Source organism: Sus scrofa, chromosome 14, assembly GCF_054392235.1.
Source record: "Sus scrofa isolate SSC_HxYL_T2T_F1_AM1 chromosome 14, Sscrofa_HxYL_maternal_Yorkshire_Landrace_v2.0, whole genome shotgun sequence".
Lineage (NCBI taxonomy): Eukaryota > Metazoa > Chordata > Mammalia > Artiodactyla > Suidae > Sus > Sus scrofa.
Genome location: NC_139396.1, coordinates 36,746,474 through 36,766,782, shown reverse-complemented (window position 1 = coordinate 36,766,782; position 20,309 = coordinate 36,746,474). Strand labels below are relative to the sequence as shown.

General features: G+C 38.5%; 1 protein-coding gene and 1 long non-coding RNA gene across 14 annotated transcripts in view; one reads left to right on the top strand and one right to left on the bottom strand.

The window, feature by feature from the left end:
* Nucleotides 1–20,309, bottom strand: part of GLRA3 (glycine receptor alpha 3) — a 488,702-nt gene that overhangs the window by 16,681 nt on the left and 451,712 nt on the right. For 10 of the 12 annotated variants that reach the window (XM_084997706.1, XM_084997696.1, XM_084997704.1 and 7 more), the window contains one exon: nucleotides 15,696–15,839. In XM_084997706.1, coding sequence (XP_084853832.1) covers nucleotides 15,696–15,839 — 144 coding nt within the window. Of the gene's footprint in view, nucleotides 1–13,402; nucleotides 13,448–15,695; nucleotides 15,840–20,309 lie in introns of all 12 variants that reach the window. The other 2 variants (XM_084997695.1, XM_084997700.1) reach the window with 1 other exon arrangement.
* On the top strand, nucleotides 3,668–19,500 carry LOC110256873 (uncharacterized). 2 transcript variants are annotated; one of them, XR_014828378.1, is made up of 3 exons: nucleotides 3,672–3,914; nucleotides 8,282–8,434; nucleotides 17,326–19,500. It is a non-coding gene; the product is annotated as an uncharacterized LOC110256873 (long non-coding RNA). The 2 variants fall into 2 exon arrangements; XR_014828379.1 differs by lacking the exon at nucleotides 8,282–8,434 and having other exon boundaries at nucleotides 3,668–3,914.

Genomic DNA, 20,309 nt, shown 5'->3' with positions numbered 1-20,309 from the left:
AATATTTTCAAACCTGCAGAATTCCCAACCCACCAACCCTTATCTCAAAACAGAGAAAATCTTAAGATTTAACATATGCAGTGAACAACTGTATCTTTCCAGCCGATTGTGAGTAAAAGGTTAATATCAGGGCTGGCTCTTGAGGACATGGAGAAAGACCTAGTTCTTTCAGCATCATTTCCTTGAAAACAATGCCCTTAAGTTGATGGGAGGAATTTGGAGTTTATGCACTTTGCCTGCCCTGGGGCAGCTGCTCAGTGGCCTGAAGACTGCAGAATGAAAGAACCAGTGCTCCTGAGTGGCTGCGGGGCCCTGAGGTAGGGATGCTGTGTCTGACATGTATCTGCCTCATAGCATCCTGGAGACCTGAGAAAACAATACTAGGTTAAAGCCTATTGTGTCTGTATGGTCTGATTGACAGTTTGAACCCCAAAACTCCTCGAGGGTGATGGAAGGTGATCTGGCTTTTGGATCCTTTCAAACACCATGTGGCTGAAGTTTCTGGGAGAGAAGTCGGATGAGAACATGTGACACTGATCTGGCCTGGGTTTGAGGAAGCAAAAGCTCCATGGAAAATACTGGGGATGAACTATACAATTGGACTATGGATAACACATTTATGCCCTGTTGACTTGGCAGATGGGTGATGAGTGAGATTAAACCAAGGGGAAATAGGGTCATAAAACTGAGGAGAAGGTTGCTCAAGATGCAATTAATTCCTTGTCTTCTTGCTCAAGATGCAATTAATTCCTTGCACTTCTGTGCATCTGAAAGCATTTGGAGGAAAGAGAAACCAGAGCAGGACATCAAACAACTTCATGGCCTGTGCTCATGATGAAAGCATGAGTCCAGAGGAGACTTTGAGGGACATTACTCTTCATCCTGATGTCATTCGTCTGTCACCCTAGGCAAATGGCCCTGGACACTAGTGACTACAGTGTAGCCCTGTCCAATAGAATATAATGTGAGCCACGAATGAAAGCCAGGTGTGGAATTTTAAAGTTGTACATTAGCTACATTTTAACAAGTTAAAAGCAACAGGCAAAATTAATTTTAGTCATACACTTTTCTTCAGTCACTGTCCAAAATAGTATTCAAACATTTACTCAAGTAAAAATTACAGGAGAAATTCTGCTTTATTTCATATTAAGTCCTGGAAATCAGTGTGCATCTTACATTCATAACACACCTCAGTTCAGACTCCATATTTCTAGGGCTCATTAGCCACAGGGGGCTTGTAGTGACCATATGGAACAAAGCAATTAGAGTGTAAGGGAACAGGGCCACTTGGCTGGGGGCTTCAAGCATTTTAGGATCAGTACAAAAGAGCTGGCTTTTTTTTTTTTCCTGTATGCTGCAGTTGAAAAGCAATGGTTGATGTGAATGTGAATTCTGAACTTCTTGAATGTTGCCATCCAGGAATTAATGGCAGGTGTATAATCAAGGACTCAGCTATGTGAAGGGAAGTTGCAGGGCTGAGCCAGCCATGTGATAATTAAAAATGAACCTCCCCCCAAAAAACAGCCTCCTACCTAAGCTCTGGAAGACATGGTGTTGAGAGGAATACCTCAGGCCTGGGTTCCCAGGTGGCTCTCCCTTTGGGAAGACAGGAGAGTACGTATGATTCATGGACATGTTTGCTCCTGCAGCTGACATGCTAGGTTTCATTGACGGGAAAAAAAAATCCGGGTCATTCAGAAGAAAGAGCCTGGCCAGACGAGAATCTATTAGCTCTCTTTAGGTGGATTTTAAGCCACAGAGTGAAAAAAGCAAAAATGGACAGGATTTCTATGAAAGATTTCCTGGCACATTATCACCAGCGAGCAGGAAGGAAATCTGTTCCAGTTCCGGCAGCTGCTTCCCTTAAGGAACCCTGTGAAATCTGCTGCTTTCATCTCACACGTTCATCCAGTGGTGCCAATGGGAATAGAAACAAAAGGCGCTGACATGGTTGCTGAATTTACTCCATCCGTGAAAGCAGTTGACACAAAGGAGGCTGCACCAAAGGCCAAGGTCTCCCTGCCCAGCTCTGAATGGGGTCCTGCGGCTGTGCCATGGTTACTGCTAAATGGCGGGGCGTGGTGAATACTGCACTTTGGGATTGCTGGATGCCATGCACCATGTGCAGTAATACTGCTGGGAAATGGGAAGGCAAGATTCAGAGTTGGTGGGGCAGAGAAGGAGACAGAGGATGCTGTGTTTGTAGGTTCCACAGTCTTAGTGAAGACTGCAGCTGGGAAAATAAGGGACTAAGGTGGTATCAGCAGGTGGTATCACCTTTGGCTGAACATGTAATTGGAAAGGATGTGCCACGTGAATGAGGGACCTTGACATTTCTGAGCCTCAGCCCAATTAGCCCTATAATTGAATTAGAATTGCCTAAACTTTCCTCTGCAGTAACTATGAAATTTTGCATTCTTTATTTCATATTAATTCCAGGGAGGTAAAGAAAGTACCTTGGATTAGGTAAACAGTGACACCGGGGTTGCTAGTCCCAGATTAATTTTCTTTAGAGTAGTCCTGACTGGCCTATGATTAAAAATAAACAGGTCCTCTCTTGGGATAGACCACAGTGGAAGAAAATATGAGAAAAAGAATGTATATGTATGAGTGGGTCACTATGCTGTATATCAGAAATGACTCAACACTGTAAATCAACTATACCCTAATAAAAATAAATTTAAATAGAAAATAAATAAATAAGCAAGTCCTAAAGGCTGACTGCTGAGGAAGTGCCCCAAAAGCCTCCACAGTAGTGGACGTGATGAAAACTGCTCAGGAGTTTCAGGACGAAGAAGGCTGGTATGCTTAGGTCTACTTGACTAGGGTTCTCCTTTCAATCCCAATCTAAAAAAAAAATGTCACACACAGTGTGTCTTCCTGTGGAGTAGACCCAACTGTCACCTTACTGTTATCCCTTAGGGACACCTGAAGTCTCCAGCCTATGGTCACAACCTTGTTGGAAACAGTCTGGTCCAGATTGCTGTCAAAAGTAAGTTGCTTAACCATTATTTTTCTCTTTGAGGAGAGAGTCAGGCAAGGTTTGGAAATTATGTGGGCACACGTGACTAGGTTAAGCTTAAGATTCAGACTGGATCCACCAAAAGCCCAGTGACATCAGGCCTGTTGCTGGAAATAGCCTGGGTAAACCACAAGAGACAATTCGTAAACAATCAAGGGCAAAGTGCTGTCTCTTCTAGATCCCAGTAAGAGAAGAACCGCTTGCAGCACTATTTGAAATCTGGCAGATAGACTTTGGGTTTGTGAGGGTCACACTATACAGAGTGACAAGAAGACAGACTCAGTTTGAAAGAGGAACAAGCCCAGCTGTAAGAGATCTATCTGAGGCAGGCACTAACCCATACTGCCTCTCTGAGGCATGAAATCCATGGAGTGCAGAGGTATCTGCTACTAAAATATGCAGACTGAAGGTTCTGCAAAGGGATGCAGTTGTGAAGGACCAAGGAGGCTGCTGGGATTCCAGACCAGAAAACATTGATGCTGAGAGCAGGATAATCTAGTTGAGTGAGAGCTCCTGGCATTCTCCTGTGCGCTGTAGAAACAGTTCCCAGACTGAAGGAATGTGAAGAGCATTAGACTATATTTAGACTTAAGATATCTACCATGTCATGGGGATGTTAAAAAGGCGTTCCAACCCAAGTTTCCTGATGAAATGAAAGTGTCAGGAACAACTAAGGGGAGTCACTTGGGTGAAATCCATCGTACCCATGAAAAGGTAGCCCTTCCACAATGGACTGGTGATCGGATCTATCCAGTGTGGTGTGAACCTCATGATTTCATTCCCACTGAGGAAAATCAGGCTACTTGGTTCATCAATGGAAACTCCCATAGGAAGAGTCAGGACACAAAACATTCCTGTGGTGGAATGAATAAATGGAGTTGAAGAAAGCAAGGTAAGTCTACACAACGGGCTGAACTGAGAATCAGAGAACCTGGCAGCATCACAAGAATTGGTTCTTGATCTCAAAACTATATCTGGATATTCAAAGTCTCCTGGGTTTTAGCAAGTGGCCTCGGCCTCCTGGTCAGGCAAATAGGCCTTTGTTAAATGGACAATTAAGAACATGCCAGGATGGGAGATACAATTCCTTACAGAAATTCTAGGGTAGAATTAAATTAGGTCATGTAACCCCTCTCCTAGTTGTTGGTCCAGAAGGGGACCGTGGTGCTATGGCAGATGTCCTGGATTGGCCATTGATGTAATCATGGTGATGTCCAGGCCATGCAGTGATGGACAGAACATATCCTTCTGTTGCCCAGTGAAGCAACTGATGTGGTCAGAGCTTGTCCAGAATATTAACGAGACGAAAAATTGCTTGAAAATTGCCCGTGGGTTGAATCTCCCAAAGACAAGAGCTAATACAGAGCTGGCAGATGGAATATTTAGGGTCTTTTTCCATGGCTCTTGGAAGCTTCAGTGGATTTTAGCAGAAATAGACAGTCCGTATTAGGTTCTGTTTACAGTGTAACAAAAGCCACAGCTGAAAATACGGCTAATAGCTTGGAACAGGCACTTTTACATCAGTCTGGGCCCCTGAAATAGATCTCTTTGAATAAAGGAACACATTTAAACATGGCCACCGTGTGAAATGGCCCAAGAGCACAGCATAGTAAGAGTATATCATATCCCATCAACTCACAGAGCAGCGGTTTAAACAGAAATTGGAATGAGCAATTAAAGAGTATTACTAAAGACAGGATGACCAGGACGTGAAGGGCTGGCTGTTCCCTGGATCAGTGTGCAGACTTCGTGAATGACAGTGAGAAGGAAAGCCTTTAGAAAGGCTTCTGGTTTCTGGTAGCAGAAGTGTGGAGTGGAGAGCCAGGCTGGGACTTAACTCTGTCTTTCCCACCTCATGGGTTTTTCTTTTGTGTTACCTGACATAATGGTTTTGGGTCCATGACTGCAACTGCATTTTCTAGCTGAAGGGATCATTGCTACTTATGCTACTGTATCTACTTCTTTAAACTAGGAAGCCGTTTGTGCTGTCTGTGGGTGAGGAAACTAAAGCATGCTTGAGTAGCTGCAAGGCTCCCCCCCACCGCCACTTTACCTGCTATCTCTCCGGCTTTTTTTCCTTCTGTAAAAATGACATAGCTGAGCAAATGACATATGAGCTTAAAGCTTATTTCTGTCTTGTAAGTCTGACTGCCTCCTCAAACCCGTAATCAGAGCTATGGAGCTGTCCTGAACAAACCTGCTTCACGTTTGGATATCAGTTTTAATTTAAAAAATGACATTTTTGAACAATTTAACTTAATTATCTTCATACCCCATTGGTCCATCCTAAAAGCTGGCAACAACCTGTAAAATGACCACAGCCTAGGTGCAGGCAAGGAGGACAGTTCAGGTGAGGGAAATGTTTCTCAAAGGGTGATCCACGTAACAGCTGTCTCAGAATAACTGGAAGACATTGCTGAGACCCAGTTTTCTGGATCTCAGTTGCAGAGATTTGTACCTATTAACGTTTAGGCTGTCCCAGTGATCTGCATTTCCAAGTTCTCTAGGTGATCGAAATGCACAATTTGTAGAAACAAAAGTTTCCAAGAGGCATGATGCAGCTATCCTAGTTAGCCTGAATTCATGACGATGTAACATTTTTTAAATTCTTCACTTTTTAATTTAAATTTTAAGGGGTGGCTTATGAAAACATACTCTGTAATGACTTTTGTGTTAGTATTGAGGTATTATTTTATTTTTTAATAATTCCTATTTTTAAATAAACTGTTTCTAAAGTGAGGCTATGTGTAAGACTATATGACTTGTATCTTTATCCATTTTTACATTTATGATGGACCTAGGAATATTTTAGGAATAAACTCTGGACAATTATTTGGTGTAGTATTGTTTTCAAAAGCACCTGAAGTATTATTTAACTAATAAATATATCACCAGTGGCTTTCCTTAATTTTAGAGGTGAAGAAATAGAAACTTTTAATTTCAATAAAAATATTTCCCTTATTAAAATGTCTTGTTCAGATATTTATTTCCTGGGGATAGTAATAGAAAATAAGATGTTAAGGAACACTTGTTCTAGAAAAAAGAAAATAAATTGGGTATCTGCATTATTAAAAAATGTGTGTGCTATAAGAAATAGTTTTCAAATATTTCATATAGTCGCAAATGTATTATGTGGTCCAAATTTAAAATCTGACTCATGACTGACATTCAAAATGCAAATGTTTTATTATAGTTAAGTAAGTCCATGCCTCCATCTTTTATTGCCAGGTGTCTGGATAGTCTTAATTATTTAACTCTCAGATTCTTGATTTCTTATTCTAGCAAAAGAAGATTATGGCACTATGTAGGAGGGTTTTTTTTGGGGGGGTGACAAAGATACATAGAACCTCTAATAAGGTACTCAAATTTTTGCTACTGTATTAATAATATTTTGTTTATTTTAATTGTATTACTTTGGACATCGCATGAAATACAATGTGAAAAAAATTAATAACAACTTGAACAATTTCACTCTTAGGTATTTTAAATCCACAGAAACTAAAAGAGTATGAAAGTTCTGTGTAAAATAGGCCTACCAGTTGCTGGCTCTCTAGATGGCCTAGCATTTGTGTCCTTTTCACTAAAAAGTAACCAAACCAATGGCATGAAACTAGAAAGATCACTTTGCCACTCGAAGCCTCATTGTCTTACTTTTGAAATAGATCAGCTTTGCTATATGACTCCTGGGATTCTTGCAAATCTAATTCCTGCAATCAAGAAGGCTTGAGCATTGGAAATATGTTCCATAATACAGCACAAACATTTGGGCTGAGTCCATGAGATGAGGCACATGGAGTCATCTCACTTCTTCAGAAATAGTATCTCAGCTCTACTGGACCAGGTGCCCATCTACACCCCAGGTTGTCAGAGGATGAGAGAAGTAGGAACCCTTAGATTCCAAAAAGGGAGTCTTTTTAATATGATTGTTTTTTAATGGCTATACCCACAGCATGTGGAAATTCCAGGGCCAGGGACTGAATCTGAGCCACAGCTGTGATCTATGCCACAGCTACAGCAACACAGAATCCCTTAATCCATTAATCCACTGCACCACAGTGGGAACTCAATGACTTTTTTTTTCTTTTTTTTATGGCTACCCTTTTGGGATTTTTTTTGAAGGGCTGCATTTAAAATAATAATTTTAAGATGAATGAAGATTTTCTATTAGCTCATCATTAATACTAGATTACTATACTCAAAAGTGCATGAAATTATTTTATGATTCAACTAATTGCTTTGTAAAACTGTCATAAAATTATCCTGTGTTTATGTACGTTCAGAAGTGCAGTAATATTCTTTATTCCAATTAGCACTCAAATATTTCTTTGATATAATTCAATTTTCTGGAGATATCTTTACTTTGGGTTTCTAATGACTGAAGCCCACACAAGCAAAGTTTAGACAAACATCTAAAACTTTTGATTCAGACATTATGTTACCAGTATTTAATGTTCATAAAATTAAGCTACTTTACCACTCAAAATATAGACCATAATAAAGATTAAACATAATGAATTAAAAATGAACTAAAGAACATGGCTAATTTAAAAAGTAAAATTGAAGAAATAGACTAATTTACCCACTAGTAAATCCTCTTAATATGCTTCAAGCAAATTAGAAGGATAGGCAACAAAAAATATAAAAAGCCATTTAGTTGGAGTACAATTCTTTCTACAGGAGGATCTGTTTTCACTAAATATGGAAATGAGAAAAATGTTTCAATAATTAAGCAACAATAACATATTGTGAAACATTCTAAGTGCTTTTTCACTTTATTTAGATAATTATGCCAAAGACTGACTCACATAACATGCATATTATAACTAAAATTAATGCAGATAGAAAATCCAAGAGTAACATGCATATTATAACTAGAATTATTAGAGATAGAAAATCCAAGAGTAACATGCATATCATAACTAGAATTATTACAGATAGATAGAAAATGCAGTCATTCAGTTGAATTGCTTTATCTTTACCATCAAACAAAATATACTAACATACATGTGAGATAAGAATTAATTTCCTATCCTCTTATTAGTCCTCAAAAATAACAGCAAAATATTAATTCTTTATGGGCATGGTGAAGGAATGATGAAGCCAGTGAGTGGTAACAAATTATTAATCATATGAGATAGCATGAGTTATGATTAACTATGTGAACTGCTATGAGATGCATCAAAACTAAATATGTTACTTTAATCCCAATGTTTTCCCTCGGTGGATAACTTTGAGGTGTTCTATTTTATTTTATTTTAGTCCACTCCCATGGCATGTGGAAATTTCTGGGCTAGGGATTGAACCCACGCTGCCACAGCTGCAGCCCAGCCACTGCAGTTACAATACTGGATCTTTAACCCACTGCACCACAAGAAAACTCCTGAGGTATTCAGTATACAATCAAGATGCTAAGTAAGTTATCCCAGATTTTTTTGTTTGTTTAAATAATTTTCTGTAATTTTTCATTGCCAAATAGGAAAATAACAAAGGAAAGCAAATTTCTACTAATTTCCATTAATATGATTTAAAGTGTAGATTCTGAAAAAAATTACTAATAAAATAATGGCTTACTTTTTTTTTTGTCTTTTCTAGGGCTGCACCCGCAGCATGCGGAGGTTCGCAGGCTAGGGGTCTAATTGGAGCTGTAGCTGCCAGCCTAAGCCAGAGCCACAGCAATGACAAATCCGAGCTGTGTCTATGACCTATACCATAGCTCACGGCAACACCGGATCCTTAACTCACTGATGAGTAACGCCAGGGATCGAACCCGCAACCTCATGGTTCCTAGTTGGATTTGTTAACCACTGAGCCATGACAGGAATTCCTTGCTTACTTTTTTTTTTTTTTGCTTTTTAGGGCCGCACCCGGGGCATATGGAGGTTCCCAAACTAGGGGTCGAATTAGAGCTACAGCTGCCAGTCTACACCACAGCCACAGCAATGCCAAATCCGAGCCAAGTCTGTGACCTACACCACAGCTCATGGCAACACCAGATCCTTAACCCACTGAGCAAGGCCAGGGATCAAACCCGCAACCTCATGATTCCTACTTGGATTCGTTTCTGCTGCACCACGAAGGGAACTCCAATAATGGCTTACTTTTGTTGAGAAAAATCAACATCACTTAGAAAATTCTAAGATAAGATGAAATACATGAATGAATTAGAAGTTATTTTTCTAAAATAAATGTAAGCCTAAAATAAAATCCTCAGTTTAACACCTCTATATACATTTATACATCACTTACAAATGGAAAGCTTACAAGAATAAAATTTTATATGAAGCTAAAAATGCTTTATAGTTGCAAGTCAATTGTCAATATAAAATTCTTTGAAATATAGCTCCCAGGAGAACCTTGCATTTTTTATAGATGACATATGAATTAGTTGTGAATTAGCCAAGTTTATGCTTAGCATTTTGAATTTAGAATCAGAAACGGTTTGGAGATAATTGAGTGGTAAAATGTAAGCTTAAAAGGATGAATATTTTAGATGAAATATCATGAAAATATAATATATTTTGGGAGATTAATAAGTCAATGAAATATTTTTTGAAAATCTGTTTATCTATTTCCTACTCAATGTACTGGATTCTTTCAACGCCAACTCATAATTATGGAGTGACATAAGATAATATTTACAGTAGACAGCATATATAAAAAGCAGTGTATCTACTTTAGCGAACTTTGAGATGGAAATCTGTGATGGTGTGAAATTAGATTAAATAGGGATTATATTACTTTATTGAATACTGTTTTCCTAAACATATATTTCAGAGGGAATATAGTTCCAAGAAATAGTTGTGTTTACCATAAACTTAAAATATTTGTTGGCAGGAAACAATTAAATTCTTCCAATTTTTGTTTTACTTGAGAAGTTGAAAGTTTGTAAACCCTGTATTTCAGCATCACTCACATAGAATTTAGTTTGAAACTACTGAGAAACTACTTTTCTCTCAGGAATATATAGCAAAGAAATTTGTAGGCAATACTCACCTATTGAAAGAGTATCTTTTACTCTAGAAAATAAAATAAACTGATCTTGAATGGAAACTTTATTAAATATTCTAGTGTATACGGGCACTTCATTGCTTTCAACCAGGGAGCCTCATCCTTTCAAACAAAATAGTACACACCTATATTTGTATTTATCCTAAGACTATAAACCTGACAAAAGGTACAAGGCAGAATAAAATCAAATCAATTATTTGCTATTCTTAGAAGTTACCCTGAGTTACTTTTGAAGTAAAACAGGATATAAATACATAAATAAAATGCTTTGGTATGGATAGTCAAAATGCAGTCAATGACGTATTTATGTAAAAAGATAACTATCATGCCTAACAAAATATAAACGTGCTAATTATTTTTGGAATCTAGAACTAGTGGTCCATTCTTACTTCATTTGTGTACATAAATAATAATTAATATGCAATAATAAATAGGAAGATATGTATATGTGTTTTGGCTCAGCAAACCATTGCATCATTACACTGCAATGCAGAAGCTGTATGAAATGCATTAAAGCAATCCCATATCATCCATATTTCTCAACAAATAACATATGTTCAGAAATATTTTGGCACATTTTTATAACCCTCCAGGATTAAAGTAATGATATCATACATGGGAAGAGCAACTTCTAGCCAAAATACTTTCATATCATGCACACACCCACACATACACAGCACTGAAGTTAAGCATTTATGACAAGGTGCAGTGGTGGGTGATCAGCACACAGCAGGCAATGACAGTGTGGGGTGGGGAAATTTGGATACAAAAGGGAACTTGTATTCTTTCTTTTACAGGATACAAAAGGTTCACTGGTACCTTGATAGAGGGAAAAGTAGGGTATAAAAGACTGTATGCAATGCCTAAGCCAATGCTAAAGTAAGTTAAAACTTTTCTTGGAAAAATATGCACATCAATGTAATGTAAAGTTCTCTTTTGTGATAAACTTCTAATGGGGTGAGTTTGCTTATTGCCTCTACTGCCAATCTAAAATGCTAGGAGGACTTCCCTCCCATAGTGGCTCAGGGGAAACCAATCTGACTAGCATCCATGAGGATGCAGTTTCGATCTCCGGCCTCGCTCTGTGGGTTGAGGATCCAGCTTGCCATGAGCTATGGTGTAGGTCCCAGACACAGGTCAGAACTGGCATTGTTGTGGCTGTGGCATAGCATAGCATAGCATAGGCCAGCAGCTACAGCTCCAGTTTGACCCCTAGTCTGGGAACCTCCATATGCTGTAGGTGTGGCCCTAAAAAAAAAAAGGACAAAAAAAAAAGTGCTAAGAAAAACTCATGTAATCAGTACTCTTGAAAAGAAATGTATGGGGTCAACATTTAGACTCATTTTGTTTATGTAGATTTAAAGATTTAGATTGCTCAGGCTCTTTCTAAGCAAAATATACAGTTTTTTTTTTTTTAATGATAAATTCATTCATCCCAGAGGGCTATTAGTTTGAGAAAAATAGTTTTCAAAAAGTGAAAATGATCAACCCCAAATTTACATGTGATTAGAATATTGTAAAAATAAATGGAATACATATAACTTCTAATAAATGTATCCGCTTTTATTGTATTTGTAAAATGTACTGCATTTTCTTAAACAGTATGGCTTATAAGCCATAGTCTTTCTTTCTTTTTTTTTTTTTGTCTTTCTTAGGGCTGTACCAGCAGCATATGGAGGTTCCCACGCTAGGGGTCTATTCAGAGCTGTATCTGCTGGCCTACACCACAGCCACAGCAACTTGGGATCTCAGCAACTCTGGATCCTTAACTCGCTGAGCAAGGCCAGGGATGGAACCTGCAACCTCATGGTTCCTAGTCAGATTTGTTAACCACTCAGCCATGACAGGAACTCCAACCATATTGTTTCTTTTTAAAAAGTACAGTAATGCAGTAAACCTGATTTTTTCACCAGAGTTCTTTTATTGTTTCATAAAGCAATACTTAATTGAATATATTTTACACTAATACTTCTATATACATTAACTGTTTAGTTACTAAACATTTAAATACATACTCCCAAAGAGGCTACTCTATGATTATGCAAATTCAAGGCAATTATTTTTGTTTTTAATTTGCAGTTAAGATAATCAAGTAAAGCAATTGGATCACATGAATTTTCCCCCCTAGGGATGAAAACTGAAGAAGTAGCTGGCTATGTTGGGAACAACTATGCAATTTTAGTAGAAAAGTAGTTGAGTGATTATATAATATAGGAAAACTTAACTGCTTTAAAATAATACTTGTTCTAGATGTGTTATGAAATGAAGTCTATTTTAATATTCATCTGATGGTCTCTGCTCACTTAACATTATGTCTATTCTTAACTGAGGTGTGTGGTGGAATCATCTGGGGAAGTTTTTGTTTTGTTTTGTTTTTGCTTTTTAGCGCCACAATTGCAGCATATGGAAGTTCCCAGGCTAGGGGTTGAATTGGAGCTGAGCTGCCAGCCTAAGCCACAGCCACAGGAACAAAGGATCCATGCTGCATCTGCGACCTATACCACAGCTTGAGGCAATGCCAGATACTTAACCCACTGAGCAAGGCCAGGGATCGGACTTGCATCTTCATGGATACAGGTTGGGTTCATTACTGCTTGTCTACAATGGGAACTCCCTGGGGAGGTATTTTTAAATACACTCTATCCCAGAAATTTAGTAGACTGGACCATTTGTATATGACTTCCCAGGCTAAATTCTTGGCTTTGGTTATGTTTAAAATTTAATCCCTGAGTGCTCTATTCTGGACCTCCAAGTCAAACTGCTAATCTATTCTACTGTAGACTACATTTCTAAATATTTGGACACTATACTTGGATGTGTGTCCTTGTGATCTCTTTTTAATCAAACATTTCCAAGGATGCTGCTATCAAAACCAAAATTATCCATTTAAAGAATCTTAACATATCTTAATATTTAAGAATGATTTCTAATGATACATAGGCTAGATAAAGCTTTTTTTTTTTTTTTTTTTGCCTTATTTTTAGGTCTCTATTTTCTGGGAAGCAGAAGATACTAATTTATCCGTACAAATAAATTTCCCATTTATTTTGAAACTGATTTTGTCAAAGCTTAGGATTATTTCTTCTAAGGAGACAATTATAAGATATACTTGATCTTTCTGTTTAATATATGTTTAAAAATTATTTTGACCAAATAGATTACTTGGTTAATAGGATGGAAGGTAATATTTGAATATCTTTTTACTGAGTGAGGGGAAACAAATGGAGTTGTTAGAAAAAGCACATTCTTAGCTGAAGGGTATGGTGGTTGTGTAAGAACTCAATGGGCTGTGTTTCCCCACCAAACACTGCCTGAGTGCAAAGTATGCTGATGGCCACATTCCTCTACTTAGAGTTAAGAAAGTCAATTTACCGTGTCTGAGAAACGGTAAAACTTCTCCAATGCAAAAGCTTCTGTCTGTAGGAAGGTAAAGTGGACCAAGAGGGATGGAGAAACCAGAGAATCAGGTCATAGATGATTAAATATAATTGCACAGTTGGTTCTAATTGCATAGAGCATTTTAACATATATATATATATATATATATCAATTAATAGATTGTCACATATGCAAGGCATATACCCCCAAAGTATGACGTGAACTAAAAAAAAAAAAATGGATTTTCTCTCTGCACTGAATCTTAATTACAGTATTTGTTCCCTGAGTTATTCAAGTAGTGATTGGAAAACAATGTTACTATTTTTGCACTTTTCCACTTTTCTAGAGTGCCAACCACCAGAAAAATTAAACTTGCTCTCTTTCTATGAGCTAAAGAATGAGAAATGTCAAATATTTTTATCTTGATACACTTACAGGTGGTAAAACTAAATAAGGAGCTACTTCAGTAAGGATAGTTTTTCTAAAGGAGCAACCAGAATTGAGCATCTAAACTTGAGGTCTATTATGTTATCTTTTGGCTATTCTGGCTACCGGGCAAGTGGTGGGTACAGAAAATGTCTTGAGCTCTCAGTCCGTTTTTGGACGCCACCTGTGTAAGACTTCCCATTTCTGGTGTTCGCAGCCTGTGGCTGATACATCCCAAATTGTAGGAAGGAGAAGGAAGGTAGAGAAATGAAAAATAAATGCGAAAAAAAAAAATGAACCAAAATGAAAGGGGGAAGTAAGTATTGCTTTACTTTTGATTAATGATGTTAGATGGAAAAATTGTCTTTATCAGGCCTTAATGGAAAAGAAAGACAACCGCTTCATCCTGTGATACAGAATGATTTGTCCTGTTGTAGTGTTTCAGCAGTGCCAGGTATCATGAGAGAAAAGAGCAAACAGAAGAGAGGGAGAAAGAAAGGGAGGAAAGAGAGAGACACAGAAGGAGAGTGGGGCAGAGTGAGAAAAGTATAAGGAAACTAGCAGACTGGGTATGGTGCGGTTGGGGGCAGAAGATAAAAGTTAATCGCCCCATGAAAATATATATTAATGTACAAATGATGTGCTTTTATTTTCATAAAAATTTGATCCAGCGTAAGCTCTGGCACTGTTTTTCTGTCCACTGTGTTACCTAGACTATCACAATGCTGATGTGCCTTCCAAGCGATAGTGAATTTATTGGATTACATGATGATTCCGGGGCATCAATTAGACTTGACTGAATAGGTAATTCCTTTAGAATATGTTTACTTCTGAATAGGCTCAGCACTGAGAGATCATGGCTTACTGCTTTTAAAAAATTTTCATAAATATATAAATCACAGATACCATAAGAAATTTCTTAAAAAAAAATTAAATCCTGAGAAAGGCACACTATATAAACCAGACCATTTGTTTTAAGATTTGAGAAAGTTTTGACTTAACTACTTCGGTATATTGGATTCTGGCCACAATATCTCCTGTAATATATAACTTTGATATTGCTATTCTGTTGAAGAGTCCATGTGCTTTTAAAATGTCCGCTGGCACATTCACATTAAAAGTATACTCAAATTTATGCTGGTCTCTAGAAACTCTTTCAGAAAGAAAAGGGGTTTATTGAAATTACATGCATATAAAGAGAGATGACATTATAAGTCTTAATAGAGGGAACAACATCCAAATCCAATTAGAAGATTACTTCTACCATTTCCCATGGTCCAAACCACATTCTAAATAAAATTTCTTCTGGGTTTTATTTATCAGGTGAAAGCAAAGCAAAAATATACCTTATTGTGTTTCCCATGGGAATTCAGAAGACACAAAGTATGCATAAAAAAGAGACCATATAGTTTTACAAGAATATCATAGAATTATAAAACAAATATGTAATATTTGACAGAAGCAAAGGAATTACAGTTCGAAAAGGGGAACAATTTTAATAGCTGTATTTGATGACTTATGTCAAGTAACACCATCAGAAACACTATAACATTACAAGTAGAAATGATAGATTTTTATTAGTTGAAGCAAAGACTGGTATTATTCTAGGACATACACTAGAAAGAAGTTGAAAAAGTGTTCATGTCACCGGATCTGCTGTGTAAAGTATAAGTAGATGTTACCGTTTTCTCCCTGACGCTATTTTTGACAATTGCAGTTTCATGTGGACAAAAACCAAAGGAACCTCATCTCATTTAGTCCCCATTCTCCATGTCCTCTCTGTACATCCCTACTAAATATAACAAATTCACTCTCCAGGGAGAACTGGTATCCAGGAGAACACAATGCATTTAACGCTTACCTTATTCTTTCTCTTTCGTCGAAATCTCAGAAGTTCTTTGTGTTGTCTTGAAACAAAATTTACAGCTGCATATTCCAGAAGTGCTGAAAACACAAAAAGGAGGCACACTGCCATCCAAATGTCAATGGCCTTGACATATGAAACCTAGATGGGAAAGAGAGAGTGAGAAAATTGACTTGTTACTTCCATTGAGAAAAAGAATGGACATCTGATTCTAAATTATACTGTTTATCTACCAGCTTGGGGAAAAAAAAGCAATTTTTAAAAAAATGTTCCACTTAAATTTTTTTTCAGAAGCTAATTTTGCAAATTTTGTATATTAGTCATACATTAAAATGTGTATTTTTTGCAACTTTTTTTTTTTCAAATGAAGCATTAGACCAAATGCATGATGAGAAAAATAGGATAAAATATATAATTTTACCTTCAGGATAGTATAGTATAATGCTTGAAAAGTTTATAGTAACATTGAAATATACCTTCAGGATGGCATAATTCTTGAAAAAAGTATGAAGTAATATTAAAAGATAGATAATGCTGTTGAACTTTTTGCTCCATATTTTCCTCATTAAAAAAGTTTATTCTGGGAGTTCCCGTCGTGGCGCAGTGGTTAGCGAATCCGACTAGGAACCATGAGGTTGCGGGTTCGGTCCCTGCCCTTGCTCAGTGGGTTAACGATCCGGCGTTGCCGTGAGCTGTGGTGTAGGTTGCAGACGCGGCTCGGATCCCGCGTTGCTGTGGCTCTGGCGTAGGCCAGTGGCTACAGCTCTGATTCAACCCCTAGCCTGGGAACCTCCATATGCCGCGGGAGCGGCCCAAGAAATAGCAACAACAACAACAACAACTACAACAAAAAGACAAAAAAAAAAAAAAAAGTTTATTCTGAAATAATTTTAAATTTACAGACATATTGCAAGAACAGTGAAAAGAAATCCCAAGTTCCACAGTTGTTAACATTCAGTTACATTTTTCTCCCTCTCACCCTGTTTCTCTAGTTTCTATCTATATGTTTTTCTCCCTGAATTTGAATGTAATAAGCAGACACAATGCCCTGTTACCCCTAAATACTTATGTGGGTTTTTTTTCCTAAAAGAAAAGGCCACTTTGCTCCATACACTCAATTGACCTTTGAAGTCTCAGATTAGACTTTTCCTCAGACTAGTTCAGAATCCCAGGACACCTGGGCTCACCTGGACACGTTGCATTGTGATTGTTTATTTCTTGTTCTCTTTCTGTTTAGAGTGTGAACTCTTTGAGGACAGGTAGCATCTTTTGTTGTTGTTTTTTGGCCAGACCCACAGAATGAAAGTTCCCAGGCCAGGGAGTGAACCTGTGCCATAGCAGTGACTGGAGTTGCTACACTGATGGGATTCTTAACCCGCTGTGCCACAAAGGAACTCCAGGTGGCATCTATTTTGCTCACCATCACAGCAGCATTTGGCAAGTGTGTGCATATTTGCTGAGTGAATGAGCAGGTAAATGAAGGTGTAAAATGTTAAAACACAGGGAAAGAGTGAGCCATAGGTGCTGATTCATGTGGAGCTTCGCTTTCTGGAGGGACGATGTGTTAATATCTTGGACTGAGTTGATTTTCTTTTCAAAAGAGGTCTTTTCTTGATATTTCTGACAGTGTCGACTTACATGTGAAACATGCCAACAAAAAGACACTCTGCATCTCCTCCTGTGTCTTAAGGGTGACTTCTGAACAGAATGACCTCTCCTGAGCAAAGACGGGCATGCCCTCAATTTATTCCAGTGCTGTGGAGAGTGTTTATCACGTATAGATTTAAATCTCATGAATTCTGCAGTTACGTCAGAAATTTCTGGCTGCCCTCAAACGCATACAATTCTGGAAGATGTACTTCAGCTTTCCAAGGCGCTGTCTGTGGCTACACCATTCCTGAAAGACTGTAACTCGTAAAGGATGTGTGCATCATTTTTTAACAACCTGGATCTAGAATGACAGGAACCAGAGGTTGAATCAGAAATTTAATTTCCAAATTAACCCAATGACCACTGTCAAGGATGGCAGACCTATGCAAACATCATCTGTGCCATCAGCCTTCTGCTCCTTGTTGAACAGCACTTGAGCGTTGAGCTTGAAAGGCCAACTTTCCTCCTCCTCTCCTCTGACCCCATCACCAACTTCTACTCTCTCTCTCCTCCACTTCCTACCCCTCCAAGGTCAGCAAGCACAGGACACAGGAAGTTTGGAATGCTAGAGGTAGCAACTATAAAATGAAGCAGCCGTTCCTTCGCCTACATGTTTACAACACATTCACCACATATGATGCGATCCCCTGTGATCTTTCCATCAGCCACTGCCTCTGTCCTCTGGAGCAGTCTGAACCCTGACTCTATTTTAAGCAACAATCTCTCCTGGCTATTACTCCTTGGACACAGGAGTATGAGAAAATAAAATCTAAATGTTTACAAATTAGATGCACTGGTCAGGAGGACCGTTGTCTTGGAAACCAATTCAAAGCCACCTGTGGAAGATTGCTTCCTTCTTGAAGCACGATCCTGGACCCACATTCTCCAGGTTTCTGCCCTCCACCCCGCCCCACTCTGCAGACCTTTCCTCCTCTTCCTGAGACCCTCAGGGACACGGCATGCACCTTGTCTATTCTAACTCTGAAACTTCTCTCTATAAGACCTTGTCTGTTACCATGAATTCAATTCCTCTTCTATGCTCAGAGCCCCCACATTTCTATGTCCTGACTAAGCCCCTCTCTAGCCAGGTTCCTACCTGACCGTACCTGTCGAACATTACACACCCCGCAAACTTAATCTGACTGAAAAATAAGCCATGACTCTTTACCAGACTCTGCTCAACAAACACCAAACACACACAACTGCCTCTTCCTCATTGAAAGGCAGTACTCTGTTCATGGTTCTTCACCTCCAAATCTAGGATTCTCTCCTATCAAAGACCCAACTCTGCTAATTATACCTTTTTACTATTTCTCAAATGTATCATTTTCTGTCCTCTCCTACTGCCATCACATTGATCTCAACCACAATAATTACAAAGTTGAGTTACAAAGGTAAGTTACAGAGATGAGTAAGATGGACAAGATACATCTTCAATGGAAACTGTATTCAAGTCAGGGAATATGTCCAACCAAAATAAACACATAAAGATAACTTAAAAGAGAACAGCAATGGAAAAACCACTCTAGGGTAATGGGAAGAGGACAGTGCAGAGGGGGCTGTGTTAGTTGGGGATGGTCAGCGGAGTCCTTTCTAAGCAAGTGACAACCACCCTATACCGCTTTTTAATTTGCTTACTGGGGAACCTTTGGGGAGTGATGAGGTCATGAGGGTGAAGCCTTCATGAATGGGACTAGGACCTTATCAAAAGAATCCCAGAGAGCTCCCTGGCCCCTTCCGCTGTGAGAAGACACAGCTAATGGATCACCATCTAAGAACCAGGAAGCAGGCTCTCACCAACGAATTGGCCAGCACCTTGATCTTGGACTTCCCAGCCTCCAGAACTATGAAAAATCAATTTCTGTTGTCTGGAAACCACCCAGTCTACAGTATTCTGTTGCAGCAGCCTGGACAGACTAAGGCAGCTACTGAGTTGCAGAGCTAGGATTTGAATACAGTTAACCGAAGTACAGAACCCATAAACTTAACTTTGATTCTATGTCACCTGATTACTAGGCTGCTTCTATTTAAGCCACCACCATAAATTAACAACTGTGAACATGCCACATAGGAATAACTCTTTGTATCTTAATGGTCCAGCCTCTTCAGCTTTAATCTGATAGTTAAGAGTAAAGGCAGTACATAAAATACATATTGCAAGGTCCTGTGTATTTTTTGGTTCTGATCTTAAGGTCTGACAATCAACTTCCCAGTAGAAAATGTAGAAAAAGAGTCATGAGCATAGTAATTACCATATAAAAACAAAACAGTTGCTCTGCAGAAGCTAAACTAGATCAGGGGAACATTTTATCTGCTAAAATACAATGAGAAGGTCCTCAACAACCTTTTCACATTAATTATAATGAAGTGTTTTTGTGAACTGGGAGACCATTGCCTACTCACCATATGATAATCTGGGAAGACATCAGCTTGATAAATCATCAATTGAATGTGCAGAGCTGGGTTACTGAAAGGCTTCATCTTTTTCACTCTCAAAAATAAGTTTTATAATGTAGAGAAAGGAATAGAAGATTCTTTAGATTTCTTATATCATGAGATTTTTTTTTTTCCCCAGAAATATTCTGGAGCATTCATTCTACTTTGCAATGTTATCACTAGAAAACAGAGAAAGTCCATGTTGTGTGTTCCAAATATCTGTATATTGAATATTATCTTTTTTTTTCTTAGTGCTGCACCTGCGGCACATGGAAGTTCTCAGGCTCGGGGTCGAATCTGAGCTGCAGCTGCTGGCCTACACCACAGCCACAGTAACGTGGGATCGGAGCTGCATCTGGGATTTCCACCACAGCTCATGGCAATGCTGGATCCTTACCCCACTGAATGAGGCCAGCGATCAAACCTGCATCCTCATGGATACTAGTCGGATTCATTTCCACTGCGCCACAACAGGAACTCCGTGGATTTTATCATTTTTAACTTTCCTGGTGATAAAGGTTGGAC